The following is a 22,653-nucleotide window of genomic DNA, read 5'->3' as shown; positions in this document are numbered from 1 at the left end:
AATTCTTTTATGTTGATGGATTTGGCTCACTAATATTTTGTTTAGAATTTTGCATCTATATTCATGAAGGATATTGGCCTATAGTTTTCTTGTGTTGTTTTTTTAATCTGGTTTTGATATCAGGGTAATAACCAGTATCATGGAATGATTTTGGAAGTGTTCCCTCCTCTATTTTCTGAAAGAGTTTGTGAAGGATTGGTATTATTTATACTTTAAATATTTGATAAAATTCACCCATGAAGAATTCTGGGCCTGGGCTTTTCGTGGTGGGAAGATTTTTAATTACTAATTCAATTTATTTGTTATAGGTCTATTGAATTCTACTCTAATCTTTGCTTACTTTGAATTTTGTTTGCTTTTCCTTTCCTAGTTTTTTTTGGAATTTTATTATTATTTTTATACAGTAGGCTCTTTATTAGTTATCTATTTTATACATATTAGTGTATGCATGTCAATTCCAATCTCCCAATTCATCCCACCACCCTCCATCCCCCGCTTTCCCCCCTTGGTGTCCATATGTTCGTTCTCTACATCTGTGTCTATTTCTGCCTTGCAAACCAGTTCATCTGTACCATTTTTCTAGATTCCACATATATGCATTAATATACAATGTTTGTTTTGCTCTTTCTGACTTACTTCACTCTGTATGACAGTCTCTAGGTCCATCCACATCTCTACAAATGACCCAGTTTCATTCCTTTTTTATGGCTGAGTAATATTCCATTGTATATATGTACCACATCTTTATCCATTCATCAGTCAATGGGCATTTAGGTTGCTTCCATGACCTGGCTATTGTAAATAGTGCTGCAGTGAACATTGGGGTGCATGCGTCTTTTTGAATTATGATTTTCTCTGGGTGTATGCCCAGTAGTGGGATTGCCTCGTCATATGGTAATTCTATTTTTAGTTTTCTCTCCTAGTTTCTTAAAGAGAAAGTTTATGTTATTGCTTTGAGACCTTTTATTCTTTTTTCCCCCTGATATTGGCATTTAAAGCTATAAAATTTCCCTCTAAGCACTACTTTAGTTACAATTCATTAATTTTGATTTTTCTTTATTCAGCTCAACATATATAATTTATCTTGTGATTTCTTCTTTGAACCGTGACTTACTTAGAAATATATTGTTTAATTTCCAAAGAGGTGGAAATTTCCCATTTTCTTTTTTACTGTTGTTGATTTCTAATTTAATTATTAACTCTGTCCAAGAAGACTTCCTGGAGCCAAGTGCATTTGAACTCCAATGATGCATGATGTCTCCAGGCAGAAAGCTGGGGTGAACTGAAATTTAATTGGTAAAGAGCAGGGAAGCAGAGGGAAGGGCTTTCCAGGTAGAGACCAAGCATGTGTAAGGGCCTGTGTAAGTGCCAGCAAGATGTTCATTGTGCTTGGAACAAAGGAAATGTAATTTTTATCTTCTTTCTTTTTGTCTTTGTCAGTATAGCTAAAGCTTGTTAATTCAGTTGATCTCATCAACCTGTTTTGGTTTCATTAATTTTCTCTACTATTTTTCTTTTCTGTTACGTTGAGTATAAAGGAGGGATAGTTGGGGTACAGAGGAAGTTGTGGGACAGGACGTAGAAAAGATCATGTAAAAGCCTCCCTGGTGTTCAGATTCCAGCTTCACTCTTCAAGCCCTCTTCTGAAGAGGTTCTCATTATCCGTGAGTCCACTGATTTACAGAACAGGGATGCTCCCTCAGGATATTCTCGGCTGAGCACCAGCACCAAGGAAGCAGATGTTGGAAGAATAAGACCTAGGCAAGGGGTGAGTGATATCTCTGCTAATTACTCTTCTAGGATCCCAGTCATCCACCTAGCCTGTCACGGAGGTGGTCGTATAGGACCTATTCATTGTGGGCAGCGTGAGGCGGAGCTGGCAGCAGGGGTGGGCAGTGGTAGGTCTTTGGGCATGGATTGTTGTTTCCTGTGTTATACAACGAAATTAGAGGCTGGATGCTGCCATGCCAACAGATGTTAGCAATTTAGCAGGGTCTTTGGTTGTAAGGGCTGCAGGCTCGTCTCCCTCCTTCCCAGCCCCATGGTGTGGGCTCGCTGGACATGAGGGAGGTGAAGGCTATGACTGAACTTGGTCTAAGAAACACTCAGGACAGACTGACATCATTCTGTACGAAAACTGCTCCAGTTTGCTAAATTACTTCAGAGAGTGAAGGGTGGAAGAGAGAGTGTTCTAGAGCTAGGCACATGAAATCAAGTCTTCCCCAGAACTCCTCAGGGTGCTCTTCCCCTCACAGCCTCTCTTCCTCTTTCCTCTGGGTTTGCTGACACTCTCCACCCACACTTCTCTGGTGTTCCTTTTAGTAACGATCACAAAGGAATGCCTAACACTCAACAGCCCACAGGGCAGTGACCCTTTCTGACTTGTGAGTTGCCTCCAGCCACTCAGCCTTCAGGCCCATCTGAGTCTTAAAGGGTGTGTATTCCTCCAACAGGGACTGAACTCCTTGATGGGTGGGCCATGCTTTCTGGCCAGTGACTGCCCTTACATTCCTCATTTCTCCATTAACCCTACCCATCCTTCACTCTTGGACTCACTGCAAACACTGCCCCCCAAGAAGCCTTCTTTTATGTCCTCATAGGAAGTATCCTCTCCCTTCTCTGAGTACCCTTGACCTTTTTCTGCAGTTCTTCCATGGACTTACTACTTTATCCCTTGTGGCAGAATGAATTGTGTGCATATCTCATCTCCTCTACTAGACCCCGGACCCTGTAAAGGCAGAGTTCCAGGCAGGACTCTAGATTTCCACAAAGTCTAGCCAATAGTTGGCAATTCACAGATGAAGAAATTCTTGGGAAGGAAGCCTGAGGAGGTTTACAGAAAAGTGAACTCAAGGCCTTCAGGGGCAAGGCTCTCATTCACCATATGCCTGGGCACCTCCCCTCACACCAGAAAGTTCAAAGGAAAAACACAATGACAAGGATGGCCATTTTGGAACCCATTTATATTGTCAATGTTACTCTGGGCTTCATTCAGCCCCACAACAGCCTCTGAGATTGCATCAGACATTCTGAACATTCATGGCTTCCTTGGGCCAAGTGTAGCTGTCCAGCGTAAAGGAGTCATAGTCTGGAGTATAGACCAGGGATCTTACAAAAGCCTCCTTGTCCTTGGGCTCTGGGTAGTAGGAGGCCAGGTTGTGTTTGTAGGCGAAGTCGAGGACCTAGGGAAAAACACGTTTGACTGAGGAACTGGATCTACGGAGGAACCTGTCTAGGCCCTTGCTTGGGAGCTTGTGGAAGGGGAATATACCCTGAAGCAGCAGATGTGTTCCTCTCATGAGTTGAGGCCCAGGAAGCCACTGGAGAGGAAGGATGTTGAGCTTTCTGCCTAGTAAGGAAGCTGTGACACCATGGAATAGACGCTGGGCCAGGGTCAAGAGGCCTCAAAATCTGCCTCTGCTTCCAACTGCCTGTGGGTCCTCAGCAGTGACATCATCCTTGCTGAGCCTCAGTTTCCTCATCTGTAAAGTGGGGGTCATGAGAGCGTTCTCTGGCATGGTATGAGGATAAAATTAGGTAGCAGGTATAAGTGTTCAGTATCTGGTATTTTTTTCTGTCTTAAATGTGGCTTGAATTGGACATTGTTCTCTGGGTATTAGATTCGGCTTCAGAAGAGGATGAATCTAAATATCCCCAAAAGGAAGGAACTGGACAGGGTGGACGTGGACTATAAGCTGCACTGTTGGTCTTGAGGGCTGATTCTGGATCCTGCACTGGACAGCTCATGGGGAGTGCATGCTGTTGTGCAATGCTTTTTCTGAAATTATTCTTCAAACTTATAGAAAATGTATATTAATAGAAATAACAGTATAATAAACCCTCATGAATTCATCATCCAGATTAACAATTATCAATGTCAGGCCAGTCTTTACTGCCCCATGTTCTGGTTCTTTGAAAACCCATCATCTCTGCATCGTCTATTGGGTGACATTTTTACATAGACTGTCCCCTGAACTTGAGGACCCATGGCCCAGCCATTCTGAGAGAAAGGGAAGGCATGAGTATCTCCTCTGGCCAGAAAGGTGCCGAGTGTAGAGCTTTTCCACTGTTCTCTTTTAATGTCCTCCAGAACTCTGGGAGAGAGGAATTACTACTGGCTTCTTTGTAGAAGAAGGAAACTGCTGAGGCTCAGGGAAGTGAAGTGATTGGGCTCAGGTGACTCTGCCGCTGATTGGCAGAGCTAGGGCCCCACAGCCTGAGCTCTTTCCATGATGCTTTACAAGTTGAACTTTCTGTGTAAATGGGCACTTATGATTCATTTTTAAATTCCACCCGCATTCTGGTCCACAGAACTAGGGCCTTTGGTGACCTTTCTGCCTGGTGTTTGAGGAGCTCTGTCCAGGAGCTTTCCCAGAACTGCCCTGAGTGGGATTGAGGTGGGGCTCAAGCTACAGGCAAGAGTGTATCACCCAGCCTCTGGGGTGCATGCAGTGCAGCCCAGGGAGCTCAGCCTGTCTCCGTAGCTGCCACCCCCTTCGTCCTCCTAAAGTCACACAGAGAGGAAGCTGATGAGCCCCACTCCCCATAGTAAGGGGGTAAGATGTTTCTTACTTTGACGGCGATTCTCAGAGACACGTCTCGGATGGTGCTGAGTGGGGGGTACAGTCTCCCCTGTGACAGATGCTGCTCAGAGACCTCTTGGGCGATTTGCTGGGGAGAGAGAACAGAGAGGAACAAGCTGAGTTTCCACCTTCCCAGAGCAAGCCCAACCCAGTACACCAGAAACTCACCTCGCCCCTCGTACGTGGCCCATAAGTGCAGTTTCTACTCCTGTCTCTGCCACCTTGTGGCCCCAGGGGCGCTTAATACTTGGGCTTAAGCAAGGAAACATCCTTTCTGTCCCATGAGACTGGCCGAGGCTTAAAACAACATGAAGCTGTCTGAATTCTACAGGAAAATCAATAAGGCCAAGATGAATAAACCTGTGACTTGCAAAGCAGACTCTGGGGTCTCCCCCGCCCCGGCTGACCTAGCCTGTTGTATAGGGATCCCTGAGTCCCTCGCTTCCTGGGTTCCAGCCTCTCCCACATGCTTAGGAGCATCCAGGCTGTCCCCCTAGGCCATCTTGTGTCTCTGTATTCAGGCCTCCTTGGGCTCTCCTTTCCGGCCCTAGCCCCAGTGAGGAAAGAAAGGCTGCTTCTCCAGTGACACCACGAATGGGTCTTATGTGGTACCTGAATAAATGCCCTAAAAGCACTTTCAGCCCGGGAACAGCCTCTCCTACAGCTTCGCTCCCTGCTTCAGAGCTCGCCTCTAAGGGCCAGCTCTCCGCAGCCAGCCTCATCCTCCAGCCTCAGGCACTGGTGCTCAGCCAGCCTTGCAGAACAGCCTCTTTAAAGGGGCTCGGAATGCACTCCCACCCAATCTTCTCGTGTCAAATTGAAATCTGGGCAAAGCCACAGTGCTCTCTGAGAACTCGGTGTCCCGGGATGGACAAGGAAAGGATCTGGTCTTGCCTCAGAGTTGGGCAGACATTAGGAACCTAGGCTCCCCCCTCTGCTACCTCGTTCTCAAATTCTTCTCTCTCCTTTCTGTTCATTCAGTCCACTTGGGCTTCATCCACTGAGCTCTACGATATGCCGGGCTCTGTGCTAGGTGCTGAAGAGCCATGGTGGAGAAGCCACAGTCTTTTCCTTCCTGGAGACTGGTGTCAGTGGACAATGAACAAACAATAGTAACTATTACAGTGATTTCGAGGAGAGGGGACATATGGGCACAGAGAAAGGCAGGGCTCAGTCTGCCATGTACAGGAAAGGCTTCCCAGAAGAAAAGACAGAAGCTAAGACCTGAAGGACAAAGTGTGAATTACTTGAAGAGAGGAGAAGGAATAGCACATGCAAATTCTTAGAGGGAAGAGAGAGCACGACTGTAAAAAGAAGGCGGGATAGGTTGACGGCAAGGGGAGGCTAAAAGGCTGGAGAGGAAAGGAGGGCCCTGGATGAAGTGCCTTGTATGAAAAACCACGTGAAGGAGTTTGGCCTTTCCTGGGAGCATCAACGAGCCATAAAAGGTCTGAAATTAGGAGAGAGATGGCCTGTTCTGGGCTTTAAGGGATTCTCTTTGTGGAGGTATAGAAGGTGAATTGACTAGAGGGAAGCAGAATTTCCATGGCTAGATCGGCAGCTAGAAAGGCTCTCCTGCAGAGTGACAAGTTACATTATGGTATGTGTGGCCACTTCTGAGATGCTGGGCACTGCTAATGCTCTGCTGTGTCTCTGAGTCAAATTGCCTGGGGCCATCCTGGCGCATCCCTCACAAGCCGGGTGACCTTGGGCAAGTAACTTAAACTCTCTGTGCCTCAGTTTCCTTGTCTGTAACATAGGGATGATCATTGTATTTTTACAGGGTTGGTTGTCAAGGTGAAATGAGATAGTGCATGTACATCTCCTAAAACATATTACTTTTTCCATAGGAAAATCAGTTTCAACTTAAATTATCTTAATTTAAAAGCACCCTTTTCAGGGACTTCCCTGGTGGTCTAGTGGTAAAGAACCCGCCTTCCAACGCAGGGGACGCAGGTTCGATTCCTGGTCAGGGAACTAAGATCCCACATGCCCCAGGGCAACTAAGCCCGCATGCCACAACTACTGAGCTCGCGTGCCTCGACTAGAGCCCACATGCCACCAACTACAGAGCCCACGTGCCACAACTAGAGAGAGAAGACCTGTACGCCACAACTAGAGAGAAGCCCGTGCACCGCAATGCAGAGCCCGCGTGCCGCAGCTAAGACCCGACGCAGCCAAAAATAAATAAAAAAACAAAAAACAGCCAAACCAAACCAAACCAAACACCCTGTTCAGAAATACAACCTGCCAGGCCTTTGAAGACCAGACTGTCAGCTCCTGGAGGGGAGGGGCCTTATGCTACTCAGAGCAAGTGACTGAGAAGTAGATTGAGGAGAGGTTCCTGCTTAATTCATGGACACGGTTCATGAAAAGATGGAGCTGAAATGTCCCATAGCAGAGGCTGTGGGTTGTGCAGACGTTTCTGGGGGTTGCATAGAAAGGCTTTAGCAACCTTGTTTCTGCACAACAGGGGACTTGCTTTCGGGTCAACTCCAAGCAGGAAGTGACTCTTCCCGTCCAATGGGAGTTTCAGACAGCTCCGCCCATGACCACAGGACAACAAACACCACCACCAATCAAACACAAAATACTCAAGCAAGAGGGACAGAGAACTACAGCATGAAGCCAGAGCTGGTGTGCACAAGGCTTGGGGGAGTCTGACAAAACTTCAGCAGACATAGGAAGGAGGAACTTGGTGCATGAGGTAGTTAGTCCCTTGTGGGACTCACAGAAGCAGGGCTGGGTAGGGCTGCATGGAAGCCCTTCTTGTGGCTTGCTGGTTTGGGGCTCTCACCAGTGCTGTGGTGAGAGGGAAATGCAGACACATATCAGAAATCACAGTAGAGCCTTTGGAGCCCACTGGGAATAAATATGTTTAATATTTGTTTATAGTTTTGATTAGCTTAACTTCTCAACAGAAACATTTCTACGCCTTGGATCCTCAGAGTAAAGATAAATGTGAAGTGCTTGGCACTTGGTAAGCGCTTGTTAAAAGGCAGCCACTGTGACTGTTATTGTTAACAACCATTATTATGAATGTGGGCTGTCATCCTTAAAAAATTCTTTCCTTGTTTTCAATTCACCATGCCCAGTAAAGAACCCTTGTGGGAGCTTTTCTGATAAGATACCTTGAGCATATCCCCCTTTCTGTGCTCAAGACAGGGGTATTCAGAGCAGGCAAACCTGACGTGCAACCCATCCCCTTCCTTACAGAAATCTGCCCTAGTGGGGATTATTTTGCTACTAGTTACCCAGTAACGTGGCCAAGACCCATGGCTGGAAAAATCTATTGCTTGTCATGGTCGGTGAGCCCACGGTTTCAGGTGGTTTTGATGGCATTTCCGTTCTTGGCATGCATGCGGGTTCTGCTGGGAGGCAGGGTGCAGTACAAGGTATGTTCCCTCACTGCCAGCACCTCCTGCCAACACCCCTCCCACTGACTATTCCTTGCCCCGCCGCCCCTGCCTTAAAAAGCCTGTGTGTGTTTTCAGAGAAGTTCAAACCTGAAGGATTGGGGCAGGTAGGTAGAAGAAACAAGAGAAGGAATCTTTGGGGACCTGGTGTAGGAGCTAGTGGAGCTCACAGGCCCTCTGGGGTGTATTCGGGGCAGTGGGGACAGCAATACCTCTGCTGTCAGGAGGAAGAGCCCGTCTGGGATGTGTCGGACCCCGCCTGCGATGACTCCCAGCGCCACTCCAGGGAACACGTAGGCGTTGTTTCCTTGCCCGGGAATGAAGGTCCTGCCATCTTCCAGAGTCACGCCTTTAAAGGGACTTCCACTGGCAAAGATCCCTCGGCCCTGGGGGCAGGAAGAAAACCAGAGATGGAGCTTGGAGCTAGGTTGCAGGGGTCACGGTGGCCTAGTCTTATCTCCCAAAAGTTGACCCCTTCCTCATCTTCTGCTAAATGCTCAGCATTGTGCTGAGGACATTGCAGGTGCTGAAAGCACACCTGTTTGTCTGACCAGAAAGCTCAGCTCCCACTGAGTTACCTGGCAGCCACAAAACCACAGAACAGGGAACGTGTAGCTTTTAACCTGGCACCTCCCCGGAGGGGCAAGCCAGATACGCAAATGGTCTAGAGTCCACAAGCGCCTCGAGTTCTGGTCAGAGCTCTATGTTAGGGGAACCCTGAGCAGTAAAGCCTACTGGTAGGATCCTGGGCTTTGGAGCCGGACCTGGGTTTGAGGGCCAGCTCCACTCCTTTTTAGCTCTGTGACCTTGGGCAAGTTACTTCATCTTTCTGAAACTCAGTTTGCTTATCAGCAATGTGGGGATTTTTTTTCACCCTCTTAGGGTTGCTCATGGTTACTGTTACTATGTCCTCTCAGCCCGGGGAAGCAAGGACTCCCCGCTGACCTCGGTGACCCGGTAGCACTTCTCAGCTGTGCACTCGGCCTTGCTGGTGGGGTTGCTCAGGGCAAAGATGATGGGGCGCTCGTGGAAGGAGGCCATGTCCCTCAGAATCTGCTCCGTGAAGGCTCCTGCGATGGCGGCAACACCTGTGGGGAAAAGGGGGAGGTAGTGGGTGCCTACTCTTCATATACACCCTATTCCTCTCCTGGTGGTGGTGGTGGAACTAGGTACAACACGGAAGACTCAGGAGTCTTGAGGATGGCATCTGCCATAGGGATGAGGGAGGATAGGAGAAAAGGGTCTCCCTGCTTGAGTTGGCTGAGACCCCCTGTTAATTCCACTGGTCCACTTCAGGCCCCAGCCCAGTTACGATGCACCTGTGAAGCATGCCTGACCACTGTCCTTTAGAGTGGACTGCTCCCGCGGGACAGGGAGTGATGCCGGGGTCCCCTCCTTGGGGGAGGAGTGCTCGTGTCATTCTGGTTAGAGAGACCAGCCTGTGTTTTTCCACTTTACTGTATAATCTGCATGACGCAGCCCAGCTTGGTGCCTTAGTTCTATGGTTCTTATACAGTAATAACTCAATAAAAGTTTGTAGTGCTGAACTGGAAATGAGGGGAAAGAGCTGTGTTTCCAAGGGTTGCTTATGCCTCCTTGCTGAGCCTCAGTCTTCACGTGCAAGTCAAGAGGATTAGCGGGGCTGGGCAGTGGGTCGCCCCTCCTCCTACCTATGATGGCCGTGGGCTTCACCAGCCTCACCACCTCCTCCAGGGAGTTCACTTCCGGGTGGTCCTGGGCAAACATCTCCTTCTCATGGTTCAGGTGGCTCCTCCCCTGCAGGGAAAGGAAGAACATGATACAGCTGTGGTGGTGAGAACTGCTGGGCAGTGCTTGGATGCATTTGTGTACTCTAAGAGCATTCCCTGCAGAGCCCTGTGCTTTCGTCTGAGCTGTCAGAACCTTGGGCCCTGTCCTTTTGATCAAAATCTACGATGGGAGAAGGCAAGAAGATGGAGATGGAGATGGAGGCAGAGAAAAAAAGAAAAAAATCTACGATGCAACCTAAGAATTTTAAATGTGTGTGTGTGTGTGTGTGTGTGTGTGTGTGTGTGTGTGTGTGTATTTCTTTCTTTAATCTAAACCACATATGGAGAACCCGTAAGGCCTTTCTTTGAGCTGCTGGGGTCATGGCTTCCTGGACCAGGACAGAAAGGCTCTGAGGAAATGCCTGAGTCTGGACCAAGACTCTTGGCCCCAAGACATATAGCACAGAGGCCCAGTTGAGGGATGGGGGCTTGAGTCACTCAGGGTCAGGGTGCTAATTTGAATGTATTTGACAAGAGCCATTAACCTTCCAATAAATAATAATAAGCTGAGATCCAGGCCAGGCTTGTAATGGCTTGCTGCTCCCAATGGGGTCCAGATCCCTTCCATTTCTTCAAACAGGAGTCAGTGGGTGACAGACTGGTCAACGTTTCTGATGACTCCTGTGGGTCAGCTGACCTCATGAGAACCAGAGTGAAAACACCAGCTTTGAGAGATCTTAGAGGAGGGGTGAGCTCAATGGGGTGAGGAAAGGTGATGTTGAAATGTGGGAAAGAGGCAAGCGTGGCAGCCTCCACCTGTGCCTGGACCATGCTCTGGAATGATCTGGGGCAAAAGGAGGAATCTCCAGGTCCCAGTTCTTTCTGGTGGGATTCTGCCCTTGTAGGGAACAACAGGAAGTTCTGTTGCTTCTGAGGGGGGTCTCCACTATTCTTGGTTGAGAGCCTCGCGTTCCTATCTCTGTCTTTTTTTAGTCTCTCACTGTCACAGTCTATGTTAGTGGAATCTCAGGATTAAAACATGGAGCTCTGAGTGAAGTCCTGAGGGAGGAGGTCATCCAACTGTGCCCCTCACCACACTGCAGTCAGAAGCTGGACTGTCTCTCTCATTCATTCCTTCATTCATATCTCAAACATCAATTATGGACTTATCACGTGCAGGACCTGGACATCAAGACTACACAGCCTCACGGGGAGGGAGGCAAGTAAAGGGGCAACAGCCCTATCATGGGATAAGTGTAATATATGAAGGGTGGAAGGCTACATGAGCATAAATACAGGGAACAAATTGAGACCCAGATGCTCAGGGAAGCTGCTTGAAGGAGGTAACATAAGAGAGGGAGGAAACAGATGGGGTTGAGGGCTGTGAGTGGGCGTGTGGAAAAAGAGAAGGGCATTCCAGGCAGAGGAACAAAATATGCAAAGATGTAGAAGAGAGAGAGCACGTTACTTTTGGACAGCTATGATTCAACATGGCTAGAGGAGAGTACAAGGCAGGACGTGGGGGGAGATGAGACTGGAAAGAGCACATGTACACACACTTGCATGCATATTCAGAGCTTCTGGACAAGAGAGATTAAGGCTACTTTGGGATAAAGCTTTTGCTTTGGGGATTAGGACACTGCCCTCCTGCTCTCTCTTCTGAGCAGTTTACCCCTTGAGATCTCTTCCAGTCCAGTTCCAATAGCTGTAGATATCAGGTGACCTCCAGGTCTCCAGACCGACAGTACCTTGACAATGAGCCCCTTGGAGTCCACCATCCAGATCTTCCTTGTGGCCTCTGCCTTGGATACGCCTTCTTTCTCTAGGGCCATGACAAGGAGGTGGGCGATGCCCATGGCTGCCTGCGAGGTGGGGGTTTAGACAAAAGGCAAAAGATGCTCAAGATTTTATCAGATGCTTCACCGAGATCCTCGCTTCTTCCCCCGCTACTCCCAGGAGGCCCAGTTAAGTCCCTGCCTTGAGACACCCAAATGTTGGGGCCCAGGCAGCTGCAATGATCGCAACGCATCTGTGCCGTTCCCTCTCCTCAGAAGCCCAGAACACCGCTCCTCCTTGCTGCCCCTCCACCCATTCCTGTTCTTCTACTGGAACAACAGCAGAGAGCCCCCGATGGCACTTACTTCACCAGCACCTTGGAAAACAAACACGTGATTGGAGAGCTTGTTCTTGGTGATTCGCAGAGCAGCCAGGATCCCTGCCACGGCGACGGAGGCTGTGCCTGCCACAGAGTGGACTGAGATCACCCTCTGGCCACCGGGTCCCACCCCAGAGACTCTTGGCAGAGTTCCCCACATCTAGAACCTGTGATGGAACAAGCAACTTTCCCTCGCCCTTACAGAGGTCAGCCCTGTAGGTACACAGGTTGTCGAGCAACTCTCTTTTGCATGATACTCTCCATGCACTCTTTTGCAGATAACTGTCAGTTTGAGAAAGTGCTCCTGGATTGTTACCCTGAGAGAGAGGATCAGAGGGTCAGGTGCTGCTACCACCATCATTCATAAATGAAACAACAAGGACAAATATAAGGGAAGCCAAAAAGAAGTGTGAGCCTCATAGAATGATTTAAGGGGTAAATGGATAAAAACATTAAAAATGAGGCCACAAACTAACCATGAAACATAACATGACCATATGACCTGAGCTGCTTGTCTTATCCAGCAAGTCACAAGGTTGGGTGTGCCCAGTAGCATAAGCAGCATCAAATGGCTTGAATACATCTGAGGGTACAGGTAAGCTGCACAAGCAGGTGGCTCAGACTAGTTTGACAACTATTCTTCCTCTCCCTCAATCCACACCTGAGGCCTCACTAGGAATTCCTATGACCAGCTGACCAAGGAGGAAAAAGCAGGCTTGGTTTACAGATTATTCTTAACAACATGCTGGCATCAACTAGAAGCATACGGTTGCAGTTTCACAGCGCCAGTAAAAGGTAACCCTAAAGGGAAATAGTGAAGTAAATCTTCCCAATGGACATGACCTCCCGTTGTAAATTTTGTTGCACTTTGGTCCAAGAGATGGCTAGACCTACATTGATTCATGGGCAGTTGCTAATGGTTCAGCTAGATGGTCAGGGACTTAGAACAAAATAGTAAGACTGGTGGTGAGGAAGTCTAAGGGAAAGGTTTGCGAATGGACTTCTCTGAATAGGTACAGGGTGTGAAGATATTTGTGCCCCATGTGAAAGCTCACCAAAGGGCAGAATGAGAATAGTTTCTCAATAATCAGGTGGACAAAATGGCACGGCTTGTGCATGTCAGTCAGCATCTTTCCCACGCCATCTAGGGTTTGCTCAGTTTCCATATAGAGTAGCCATGATGGCAAGGATGGAGGCTATGCATGGACTTCCTCACGGAGGCTGCCTGCTACTGCTGAATGACTGAGCTGTCAATGGCAGAGACCAATGTGGAGCTCCTGCTATGGCACCGTTCTCTGAGAGGACTATCCACCCGGCAGGAGGATGATTACACTGGACTCCCTCCATTAGAGACAGGGAAGAGATGTGTCCTCACTGGAATACACATAGTTTCTGGATATGGCTTGACTTTCCCTGTCTATAATGTTCTGCCAGTGCCATCATCTGTGCATGTTTGGAATGCCTGGTCACCATCCTGATATATTCCAGGCAACAAGGCTTCAAATCAAGGAATTCATTTCATAGTAATAGAAGTACAGCACTAGGCTCACACACCACAGAATTCAGTGGTCTTAACATGTACTCTACCACCCAGGAGCAGATGACCTAATAGATCAGTAGGATGGGCTCCTGAAGACTTAAGACTTAGTTGAGGAGATGGTGAGGTTCTATCGTATGGGATGCAATATGTGATTTGACTTAGCAAACGATACCTTGTACTCTTTCTCCACAGCCAGAATACTTGGGCCTGGAAATCAAAGTGTTGAAGTGAGAATGGTTCCTCTCACCGTTTCACCTAATGAATCACTTGCAGGGTTTTTGCTTCCCGTCTCTTCAATTCTGTGCTCTCTGGATTGGAGGTCTTGGTTCCAAAGAGACAAATGCTTCCATTAGGATTCCCAACATGGTTCTGTTGACTTGGAAGTTGAGACTGCCACCTGGCCATTTGCCACGAAACCAGTGGGCAAAGAAGAGGGTTACTTTACTGGCTGTGGTTCTTCACCCTGAGAACCAAGGGGAAAGTAGGGACAGGGAGGACTGTATCTGAGCCTAGGGGATCCTCTGTACTCCTGTGCTCAAGAGTAAATATTAATAAACACTGTTGCAACTAAAGAGAGGCAGGGCTGCTGAGGATGCAGATCCTTCAGGAATGAAGGTTTGGGTCATCCTACTAAGGAACCCTGGCAAGCTGAGGTCTTGTCTGAGGACAAGAAAACATGGAATGGCAGACCGAGGAAGAAATTCATAAACATCGGCTATGGCTTCATGACTGGTTACAGAAATAAGGAATGTAGCAGCCATGCAAATTTTCTTCCTTGATTATCATGTGATTACGGATGATGGTTCGTATTAGCTAATTTATTCTCCCTTCTCCTTCCTCTTATTATTTTTATAGAAGTTTCGTTGGAGGTTAATTCTACAATTTAGCCTTTAGATAACAGAGTTTTCAAATGTGACTGTGACTGAGATTTGAGTAGTTAGTCCTGCCCAGAGGTGGGTGGTGTGACTATCTTCCAGAGATAAATATGTCAAAAAAATGCACAGTGTGACAGTTGTGAGTTAAGCTTCATTTGGGGCACAATGAGAACTATAGCCCAGGAGACAGCCCCTCAGATAGCTCTGAGGAGGTGCTCTGAAGAGGGGTGTGCATGTCAGTGTGATTTTGGCGAAGGGGGTACGTGCGATCAAGCACACATTTTGGCAGAAGGTTGCTGCTGGTTACAAGAAGGTTGTTGCTTGTCACGAGGAGTGGATGTTTCCGTTAATGATTTTAGTGTTTTCCTAGATATGAGAAGGTACAAGAAACTGGGCTCATAAAATCTTCTGAAAATATCTAAGTATCTGAAGGCCTGTTCTGCCAGTTTTTCCCAGAGCACAGAGTGCCTCATGCCTGATCACTGCCTTGAACTCCTTTCAGGGTGTGTTGAAGGTCGGTGACTGCAGTGGCTAGTGACTTCATTCTTGTAGAACCAGATGATGAGCGACATTCTTTAGTTGGCAAATAACTGTAGACACTTTGCCTCTCCCCATTTCAGCGAGAAGGTGAGAATGTCTTCATTCGTTGGAAAGATAGTTGCATTTTATTAGGCATTTTGTTAGAGTTTGTTGTTATGGTGTGGAAGTACCAATGTGCCAGACGGTATGTATGGATGCTGAACAGCCGAAAGGGTGGACTGTACCAATTACTGGGTAATCGTTTCTCCTTTGTCTGTAAACCACTTTCCAGCTTTACCAATTGGCTCTATGGTTGGCTCTGCCAATAGGGGGCGCCAGAGGGCAACTGAAAGACTAGATGGGCAGGGAAAGAACAGTTTTTCCAGCATCATTCCTACTTTGTAAGATTGCTGGGTAAAATGTAGGACATTCAGTTAAATTTGAATTTTAGATAAACAAGAAATAATTTTCTAGTGTGTGTTCCATGCAATATTAGCATAAATATTCTAAAAACTTATTTGTCTGAAATTCAAATTTAGCTGATCATCTGCATTTTGTTTTTGCTAAATCTGGCAACTCCATAGCCTTGGTTTTTTAATCTTACAGCAGCAGTTTGTTCCAGAAGCAGCAGTTGAATCCAGTTTGCTGTTTGTCCGTCACTTACAGAACTAGCCTCGTAGTGCGTGCCCCTCAGAGGTATGAACGCTAGCCAGCTGTCACCTCGTCTTCCCTGTGTTCCCGCAGCCTCAGGGGTGGTAGCAGATCCTTAGTGTTCCTTTCTGGCTTTCCAGTTCTTTAATGCAGAATTCACAATTCTTTATGTCGAGTTTTCTCGGTTAAAACGACTGGTGTGGACCCTGACAGAGTCACAATAAAGTAATCACAACTGGCAACGCTAAGCCTCTATGATGGTCAAAGAAAAGGAAATTAAAGTGTGACTGTTTATGGTCATTAAAATTGTGCAAATCTAAGAAACTAATGTTACCTATGGCTGGTGAGGGAGCAATGAAAAGGGCAAAGTTCAGCACACATTCCATTTTAAAGAGCTACAACCCTTTTTGGAAAACTATTTCCCAATATAGACCAAAGGCATAAAATGTTTTTGCCCTTTGACCTCATGCTTCTATTTCTGGGAATTTATGTATGGAAAAATCCCAAAGGTATGTGGTAGGATATTTATGACAGTGTTATTTATAACATAGAATGACTGGAAATACCAAACACCTAACAAAAGAGCAATGGTTAAGTAAATTAGCTAGTGTAGGCACTCAGTAGGATATTGAAGCTATTAAAAATATTCATTATGAAGATGGTGTAGCAACACAGAAAGTGCTATGAAGTTAATAACGAACATCACATACTGTTCTAAGTGCTTTATATGTCTTAATGTAAAGACATTTATTTAATCCTATCATCATCCCCATTTTACAGATTAGGAAAATGAGGTACGGAGCAGTTTGCTGAGTTGTCCAAGATCACACAACAGAGTGAGCCTTTGAACTCAAGGAATCAGGCTCTAGGGCATGTGCTCTTAACCCCTAAATCATGCTTCACTGAGTTAGTCAGAAGGAAGAGAACATTCAACAGTCTACATACTATGATTCTAATTGTAACAAAATATACACAGAGAATCCGAAAGGAGCTACAAAATACTAATGGTTGCAGGGTGGGAGCAGGAGTGAACTTTCCGTTTTCTGTTTCCAGTTTTCCATTGGACAGAGAGCACGTTTTCCCCTCATCTGATTCTATTATATTTCACGACAGCCTTCTGCCTCCTGAAAGGAGCTGTACAAAGCATATGACACCAGGTGGCGCCAAAGATATTTCATCAGAGAACCTCCCAAAGACACTGCATTCTTTTTTTTTTTTTTTTTTGGCGGTACGCGGGGCCCCTCACTGTTGTGGCCTCTCCCGTTGCGGAGCACAGGCTCTGGACGTGCAGGTTCAGCGGCCATGGCTCATGGGCCCAGCTGCTCTGTGGCATGTGGGATCTTCCCAGACCGGGTCATGAACCCGTGTCCCCTGCATCGGCAGGCGGACTCTCAACCACTGCGCCACTAGGGAAGCCCAGACACTGCATTCTTGATGGGTCTGTTCCTTCTTGGATGTCAAGTATCTTTTGTGGTTAGAACCTACAGGCTGAATAACAGCTTACCTGTAGTAAGTGCTGGATGGAGAGCGTGACATCCAACAACTGTACAGATGAGGAAACTGAGGCCAGAGAGAGGCAGTGGCTTCCGCCTGTTAGTCACCAAGTTAGAAGTAAAGCAGGTAAACCTGGGTTGCTGCTTCCACCCCTTCCTAGTCTATACAGCTCAGACAGCCTTTCCTGACTCTGGAGTTGAAGGAAGCAGGAGTGGCCTTATGGGGTTTCCCTGGGGGAGACCTGAGGGGCAGGCAGGTGGTAGTGGAGGTGGAGGGAAGTAAACTTAGGTGGTGGATGTAATTGTTCAGTTGTGACTTCTGGAAGGGGTGGAAAACACAAAGCACTGGGAAATCTGATAGAAAACAGTTGAAAATTTCAAAAGGATACAAGAACAACTGCCACTTATTGATTGCTGTCCCTGTGACCTTGGCTCCATGCTATGTATGCGCTTGCCTGCATTTATTTGCTCATTTAATCTTTACAGCAACTCTAGGAAGTAGGTACTACTGAGCTTCCATTTTTTTCCCCTTTCAGAAGTGGAAAGTGAAGTTCAAAGAAAGTAGAAACAACCAGGAGAGAAGTGAATCCTCTCACCACCAACTCTATAAAACCTCTGCCTCTGGTCCATATACTTTGCCGTTTCTCCTGTTACGTGGATGAATGGTCCCTGCTCTTAGCTAAAGCCACTTCCAGCTGTGTGCTGGACCCCACCATGTTCACCTACTCAAGAAATTTGTTTTGTAATTCTCTCCCTTTTTCTTCTGCATCCTCAACTGCTCCCTCTCTAGTGGATCACTGCCATCAGCATACAAATATGTCAAGTTTCCATCCTTAAAAAGCCTCCTCTTGACCCTACGGCATTCCCACCCTATTTCTTACTTCCCTTTATAGCCAAATTCTTCTAAAGAGCTGAATATACTCATTACCTCGATTTGCTTTCTTCTTGGTCTCCCTGAAACCCAGTCCCATCAGGCGACTGCCCCACCTCTTGTCAACCTCACCAGCACCTCCATCTTGCCAAGTTCAGTGGTCAGTCCTCAGCCCTCCTCTTCCTTGACCTTTCATCAGCATTTGACACTGGTGTTCATTCCTTCCTTTGGGAAACTCTGCATGTGGCTTCTGGAACCCCATGCTCCCTGGCTACCGTGCTGGCTATTCTCATTCTCCTTTCTGGGATCTTTCTCTGAGGCCATCCTCTGAAGTGGCAAGTTGCCCTATTCACAGTCCGGAACTCAAGAGGGAAAACAGCAGTTCTTAAATTCCATATTATAAATTTTGGCAAAGAAAGTTATCTCCATCATTAACTTTCATTTTGAGGAGGAGAGTCTTGGGTAACGTATTAGGGATTTAAAAATAGAGAGGGGGCTTCCTTGGTGGTGCAGTGGTCGAGAGTCCACCTGCCAACGCAGGGGACACGGGTTTATGCCCCGGTCCGGGAAGATCCCACATGCCGCGGAGCGGCTGGGCCCGTGAGCCATGGCCGCTGAGCCTGCGCGTCCGGAGCTTGTGCTCCGCAACGGGAGAGGCCACAACAGTGAGGGGCCCGCGTACTGCCAAAAAAAAAAAAAAATAGAGGAAGGAAGTTGCAGAGGTTTCTGGAGGTAACCACCTGGAGAAGCCTGGGGGCTAGGGATGTGTTAGAACACGTGCGCATAAATGCTGAGGGCAGCTGAAAGCATGACTGTTTGTTCCTCATTCATGATGAAAGAAAAACAAATTTTCCTTTTCAGAGGGAGCTTCCCATAATTGCATTTCCTGCAAACTGAGTATTGGAGGTTGTAGGTTCAGGAAATAGCACAAAAGGACTGAAAATGTAGTCTCTATTCTGGCTTTTTTTTTTTTTTTTTGCGGTACGCGGGCCTCTCACTGCTGTGGCCTCTCCCGTTGCGGAGCACAGGCTCCGGACGCGCAGGCTCAGCGGCCATGGCTCACGGGCCCAGCCGCTCCGCGGCATGTGGTATCCTCCCGGACCGGGGCACGAACCCGTGTCCCCTGCATCGGCAGGCGGACTCCCGACCACTGCACCACCAGGGAAGCCCGTCTATTCTGCTTCTAATAGTCACATTGGACAAAGTTAAATAAGTTTCCATTCTAAACCACACATTATCAGAGAAAAGGGAAAGAACTAGCTGCTTCTCAGGTGACACAAGGCTGCTGTCTTAGGCAGCGAGAAGGACAGGGAGTTGGGCTCAGCAGGGTCCGGCCAACGTGGCTTTGGAGGCCTGGGGCCATGGGGGATTGGACATCCTCTAGGATTAGGTTGGCCCACTTTCATAATCCGCAGAATTACCTTCCCACAGCAGCCAGCGGCCGCCTTTCATTTGTTCATGAGCGTGTACTGAGAGCCTGTTCTGGGGCTCCACTGGGTATATGGGTATATGAAGCCTTAGATTTATGAAAATGAATACAACAGTCTTGAGCACAGGGGTCAGCAGCATAACTGTTCAGAAAATTCAAGTTGCCCTTATTGGAAACCAAGCAAAGGCCTTCTAGATGACTTCAACCCTGTTTCTGTGTCATGAAGGGAATTTTCTGGAGCCCTTGGACTCTCAAGAAGGCAGTTCCTGGCCCATGAAGGAGGCAGGGTTAGACTATTCTGTCACCGGAGGGAATAATTACCATCTTCTTGGCTTCTTTGGGGATTTAACTGATGCAACAGGCTAAGGGGGAGGTCTCAGAGCAGCCAGGATTAGATGCGCGAAGAGACCCACGAGAATCTCAGGGCTGGGAAAGCCCTGTACAGGAAGAACGGCCTCAGAACACGGGACTTAGTGAAAAGGAAGGTTCTGGGGACTGGGGAGAGATGAGGTTGAAGCGGCCAGGGGAGGTTTCACTGTGGGAGAGAAAGACGGGAAAGGCCAGGAACTGCTGCTCAGTGTGTGTGGTAGAAGCAGCAGACCGCTGACAGCTGGAAGTAACCCCTGGTGTCCTGTAAACAGGACAAACCAGCTGGACAGACTTCAGAGCTGGGCCATTCCTCCCCATCTGCCCCTTTCCTACCGTGGCATCTGAGCCCCGGAGTTATTTTGAAATATTCTGCCAAGTGGGTGACCACTGCCCCGTGTCACTCCCAGGCCCCGGGGAAGGGTGGGCTCATCCTGGGGTCTGCGGAACAGGTTTGGCCCTGGGTGCGGTATCCTGGGGGAGGTGAGGTTTGAGTCGTTAAGGACAAAGAGAAATTAGCCGAGAGCAGAAGAGAGTTCTAGGCAGTTCTAGGCACATTCAGAATCAGAATCGGCAGAAAACTCACAGAACTGACTAATTCAACGGGCTGGAAGAATAGGCTGGATGTGGAAAGAGGAAAGAGGTGAGGTGGGCCCCTGCCTCCCTTCTCAGGCTTTCCCAGGCCTGCTCTCGCACTGGTCCCTCACCTCACCTCCACAAAGCCTCTCTGTTTTGGGTCTCAACACTTCCTCCTTCCCTCTGGTACTTGTGTTGGGAACCTCCTGTGCACCAGGGGTATCAGTACCCGGTTCCAGAACTGAGTACGGTTACATGCCTGTTCCTGCGCTACATCACCGCAGCCCTTACAACTACCTGGTGCCATAAGCAAGGGTGATGAAGAAAACACGTAACGGTGAGTTAGCATGGCCCCCATGCAGCCAGGACCAATGCTGGCCTTAGAAAGGCATCCTGATCTTTCTGGCATTACTGGCTGAGGATCCCTCATGGCTGTGAATACTATCATGTCCATTTTACAGATCAGGAAAGGAAGACTGGGAGGATTGAAGCCACTTGGCCAAAGCCCCAAAGCAGAAATGTGGGGATTCAGACCTAGGCTTGTCTCAATCCAACATCTGACTGTTAAACACTCTGGCTCACAGATGAAAACTTGAAAGTATGAGGGGTGACCGTGGCCTGACATACCACACAGGCACCCTGACTGGCCGTCTGCTCTCGGGAATGTGGCCGGACTTGAGGGCAGTGCAGGTCCAGGGAGGCCTGGTGGGGTGGGAGACGCTCTGGAGCTGACAGGCTAGCTGGTCTTTGCTGTCCCCAGCCACACTGCGGGCAGCTAGCCGTGGAGACCGGGTGCCTGTGCTCACCAGGCCAGCAGTATCCTGGACCTGGCCTCCTGGGAGGGACATAGCTGGCCAGTCCTCCAGCATGGCCATTCCTAGCACCGTTCCCCTTCCAGGTCTCTCTCTCCTCCGCTAAGAGCCGGGATGCTTCTGTGATCCCAGCTGAAACAACAAAAGTCACCTGAGGCTCTGCCTTTTCCAAAACTCCTAAAGAGGCTTCCAGCGAAGAGTCAGTGCACGGGCAGCCCTGCTCACCGAGAACCAGCCTGGGGAGGCTGAGGCTTTCCACCGGTCTGAGCTGGGAGTAGGGCCAGGCCTGGGGCGGGGGGCATGCGGAGGAGACCATGGCAGCCCTGGGGAGCTCTTTACCCTGCCAGTGCTGGGGCTTCAGAGGCCCAACCCTGTGGTCGGCCACGTGGGGTTGGTGATTCCCAGGAGTGTGGGGCAGCAGGGCTGGGTGGGAGATGGTTCAAATCTTGTGCCCGAGCTCCTGCTCAGCACCAGGTACGGCCCTGCCCTCAGGGGGCTCAGTCTGGTGGGGACCCTGAGGCCTTTAGTCGTATCTTTCCTTATTCCACCGAGGACGTGAGGCTGCGCTGGTGTTCATTTCATGTGGGCAGCCTGGTCCCATCCCCCGCCATTCGGGGGTGTTCCAGAAGATTCTGACCACGAGTCCTGCTGGGGGGGACTGGGCCTGTCCCCAGCAACCACGTGCGGCTTGGTTTTGGTGTCTGTTTACCACTGTGATTCCTCCCACCCTCCCCCTTCTCCCAGCTCTCTCCAATTCTGTGCATGCAGGCATTCCTTTCTATTTTTGAGCATGGCTATGTAGTTTCATGTTTCTTCTTCCTCTGCTCTTTACCTTCTGTTTGGAGGTAAGGGGGTCAATTCTAGCATGAGCTTAATCTTCCAGGTTGCCCCATGAAACCCAGAATTCCTCACCAGTGTGCTAATTGCCCACCCAGCACTGAGAGTACACATCATAGGCTTCTGGTTCTGGACCCATCACTAACCAGGTGGCGACTGTGGGCCAGCCCCTCCCCGTCCCCAGGCCTCATCGGGGGGTCTGTGAACTGTGGGAGTTAGAGGAGAGGATGGGAGGGGTGAGGAGAGCGGTGACACCCACACTTCCGTGGGGTCTGGAATTTAATCCTCACCAAGGAGACTCACGGCACTGCCTCACCTACAAGGGAGCACAGGCAGCCCGACATCACGGACAGACAGTGAATTCCGAGTTAGAAATGACTAGGTTCTAGCCCCAGCTTTATGCCTGTTAGGCTGTGGGACGTGGAGCAAAACTTAAGCCTTGAACTTCAGTTGCCTCATCAGTGACATGAACAGCAATGTCCGTCCTCCCCACAGGCGGAGGGGGTGAGGCAAGGAAGCTGTGAAATAGTGTGTATGGAAAACACTTTTCTAGCCCAAAGCTCTGTGTTCATGCCAACTGGATTACTTGGCACAGTTTGGGTTCCCTGGGAAGCAGATTCAGAGAGCTGGGAAGTGTTCAGGATGTTATCAGGAAGTGCCCTTGGGATCAGCACACCTGTGCTAGGGAGGGAGTGGAAGCAGGATGGGGTTGAGGATGGGGAAGCAGGAGAAGCTGAGCTGCGATGCGGTCCCCAGGGCCTCAGCCAACCCCGTGGGGAGCT

General features: G+C 48.6%; 2 protein-coding genes across 4 annotated transcripts in view; one reads left to right on the top strand and one right to left on the bottom strand.

Moving 5' to 3' along the window:
* The window catches only part of CCDC81 (coiled-coil domain containing 81), a 113,536-nt gene that overhangs the window by 71,277 nt on the left and 19,606 nt on the right, over positions 1 to 22,653 (top strand). The window lies entirely within an intron of this gene.
* Positions 2,945 to 22,653, bottom strand: part of ME3 (malic enzyme 3) — a 200,592-nt gene continuing 180,883 nt past the window's right edge. For all 3 annotated transcript variants that reach the window (XM_059068507.2, XM_067038319.1, XM_067038318.1), the window contains exons 9-15: positions 11,889 to 11,986; positions 11,496 to 11,609; positions 9,670 to 9,775; positions 8,945 to 9,087; positions 8,212 to 8,385; positions 4,573 to 4,671; positions 2,945 to 3,182 (exon numbers count right to left, since the gene is read on the bottom strand). In XM_059068507.2, coding sequence (XP_058924490.1) covers positions 3,021 to 3,182; positions 4,573 to 4,671; positions 8,212 to 8,385; positions 8,945 to 9,087; positions 9,670 to 9,775; positions 11,496 to 11,609; positions 11,889 to 11,986 — 896 coding nt within the window. In that variant the 3' untranslated portion in view covers positions 2,945 to 3,020. The remainder of the gene's footprint in view (positions 3,183 to 4,572; positions 4,672 to 8,211; positions 8,386 to 8,944; positions 9,088 to 9,669; positions 9,776 to 11,495; positions 11,610 to 11,888; positions 11,987 to 22,653) is intronic.

The sequence above is a fragment of the Kogia breviceps genome, chromosome 7 (assembly GCF_026419965.1).
Source record: "Kogia breviceps isolate mKogBre1 chromosome 7, mKogBre1 haplotype 1, whole genome shotgun sequence".
NCBI classification, from domain to species: Eukaryota; Metazoa; Chordata; class Mammalia; order Artiodactyla; family Physeteridae; genus Kogia; species Kogia breviceps.
Note: the sequence above shows the minus strand (reverse complement) of the source record. Positions and strands in the feature narration are given on the sequence as shown.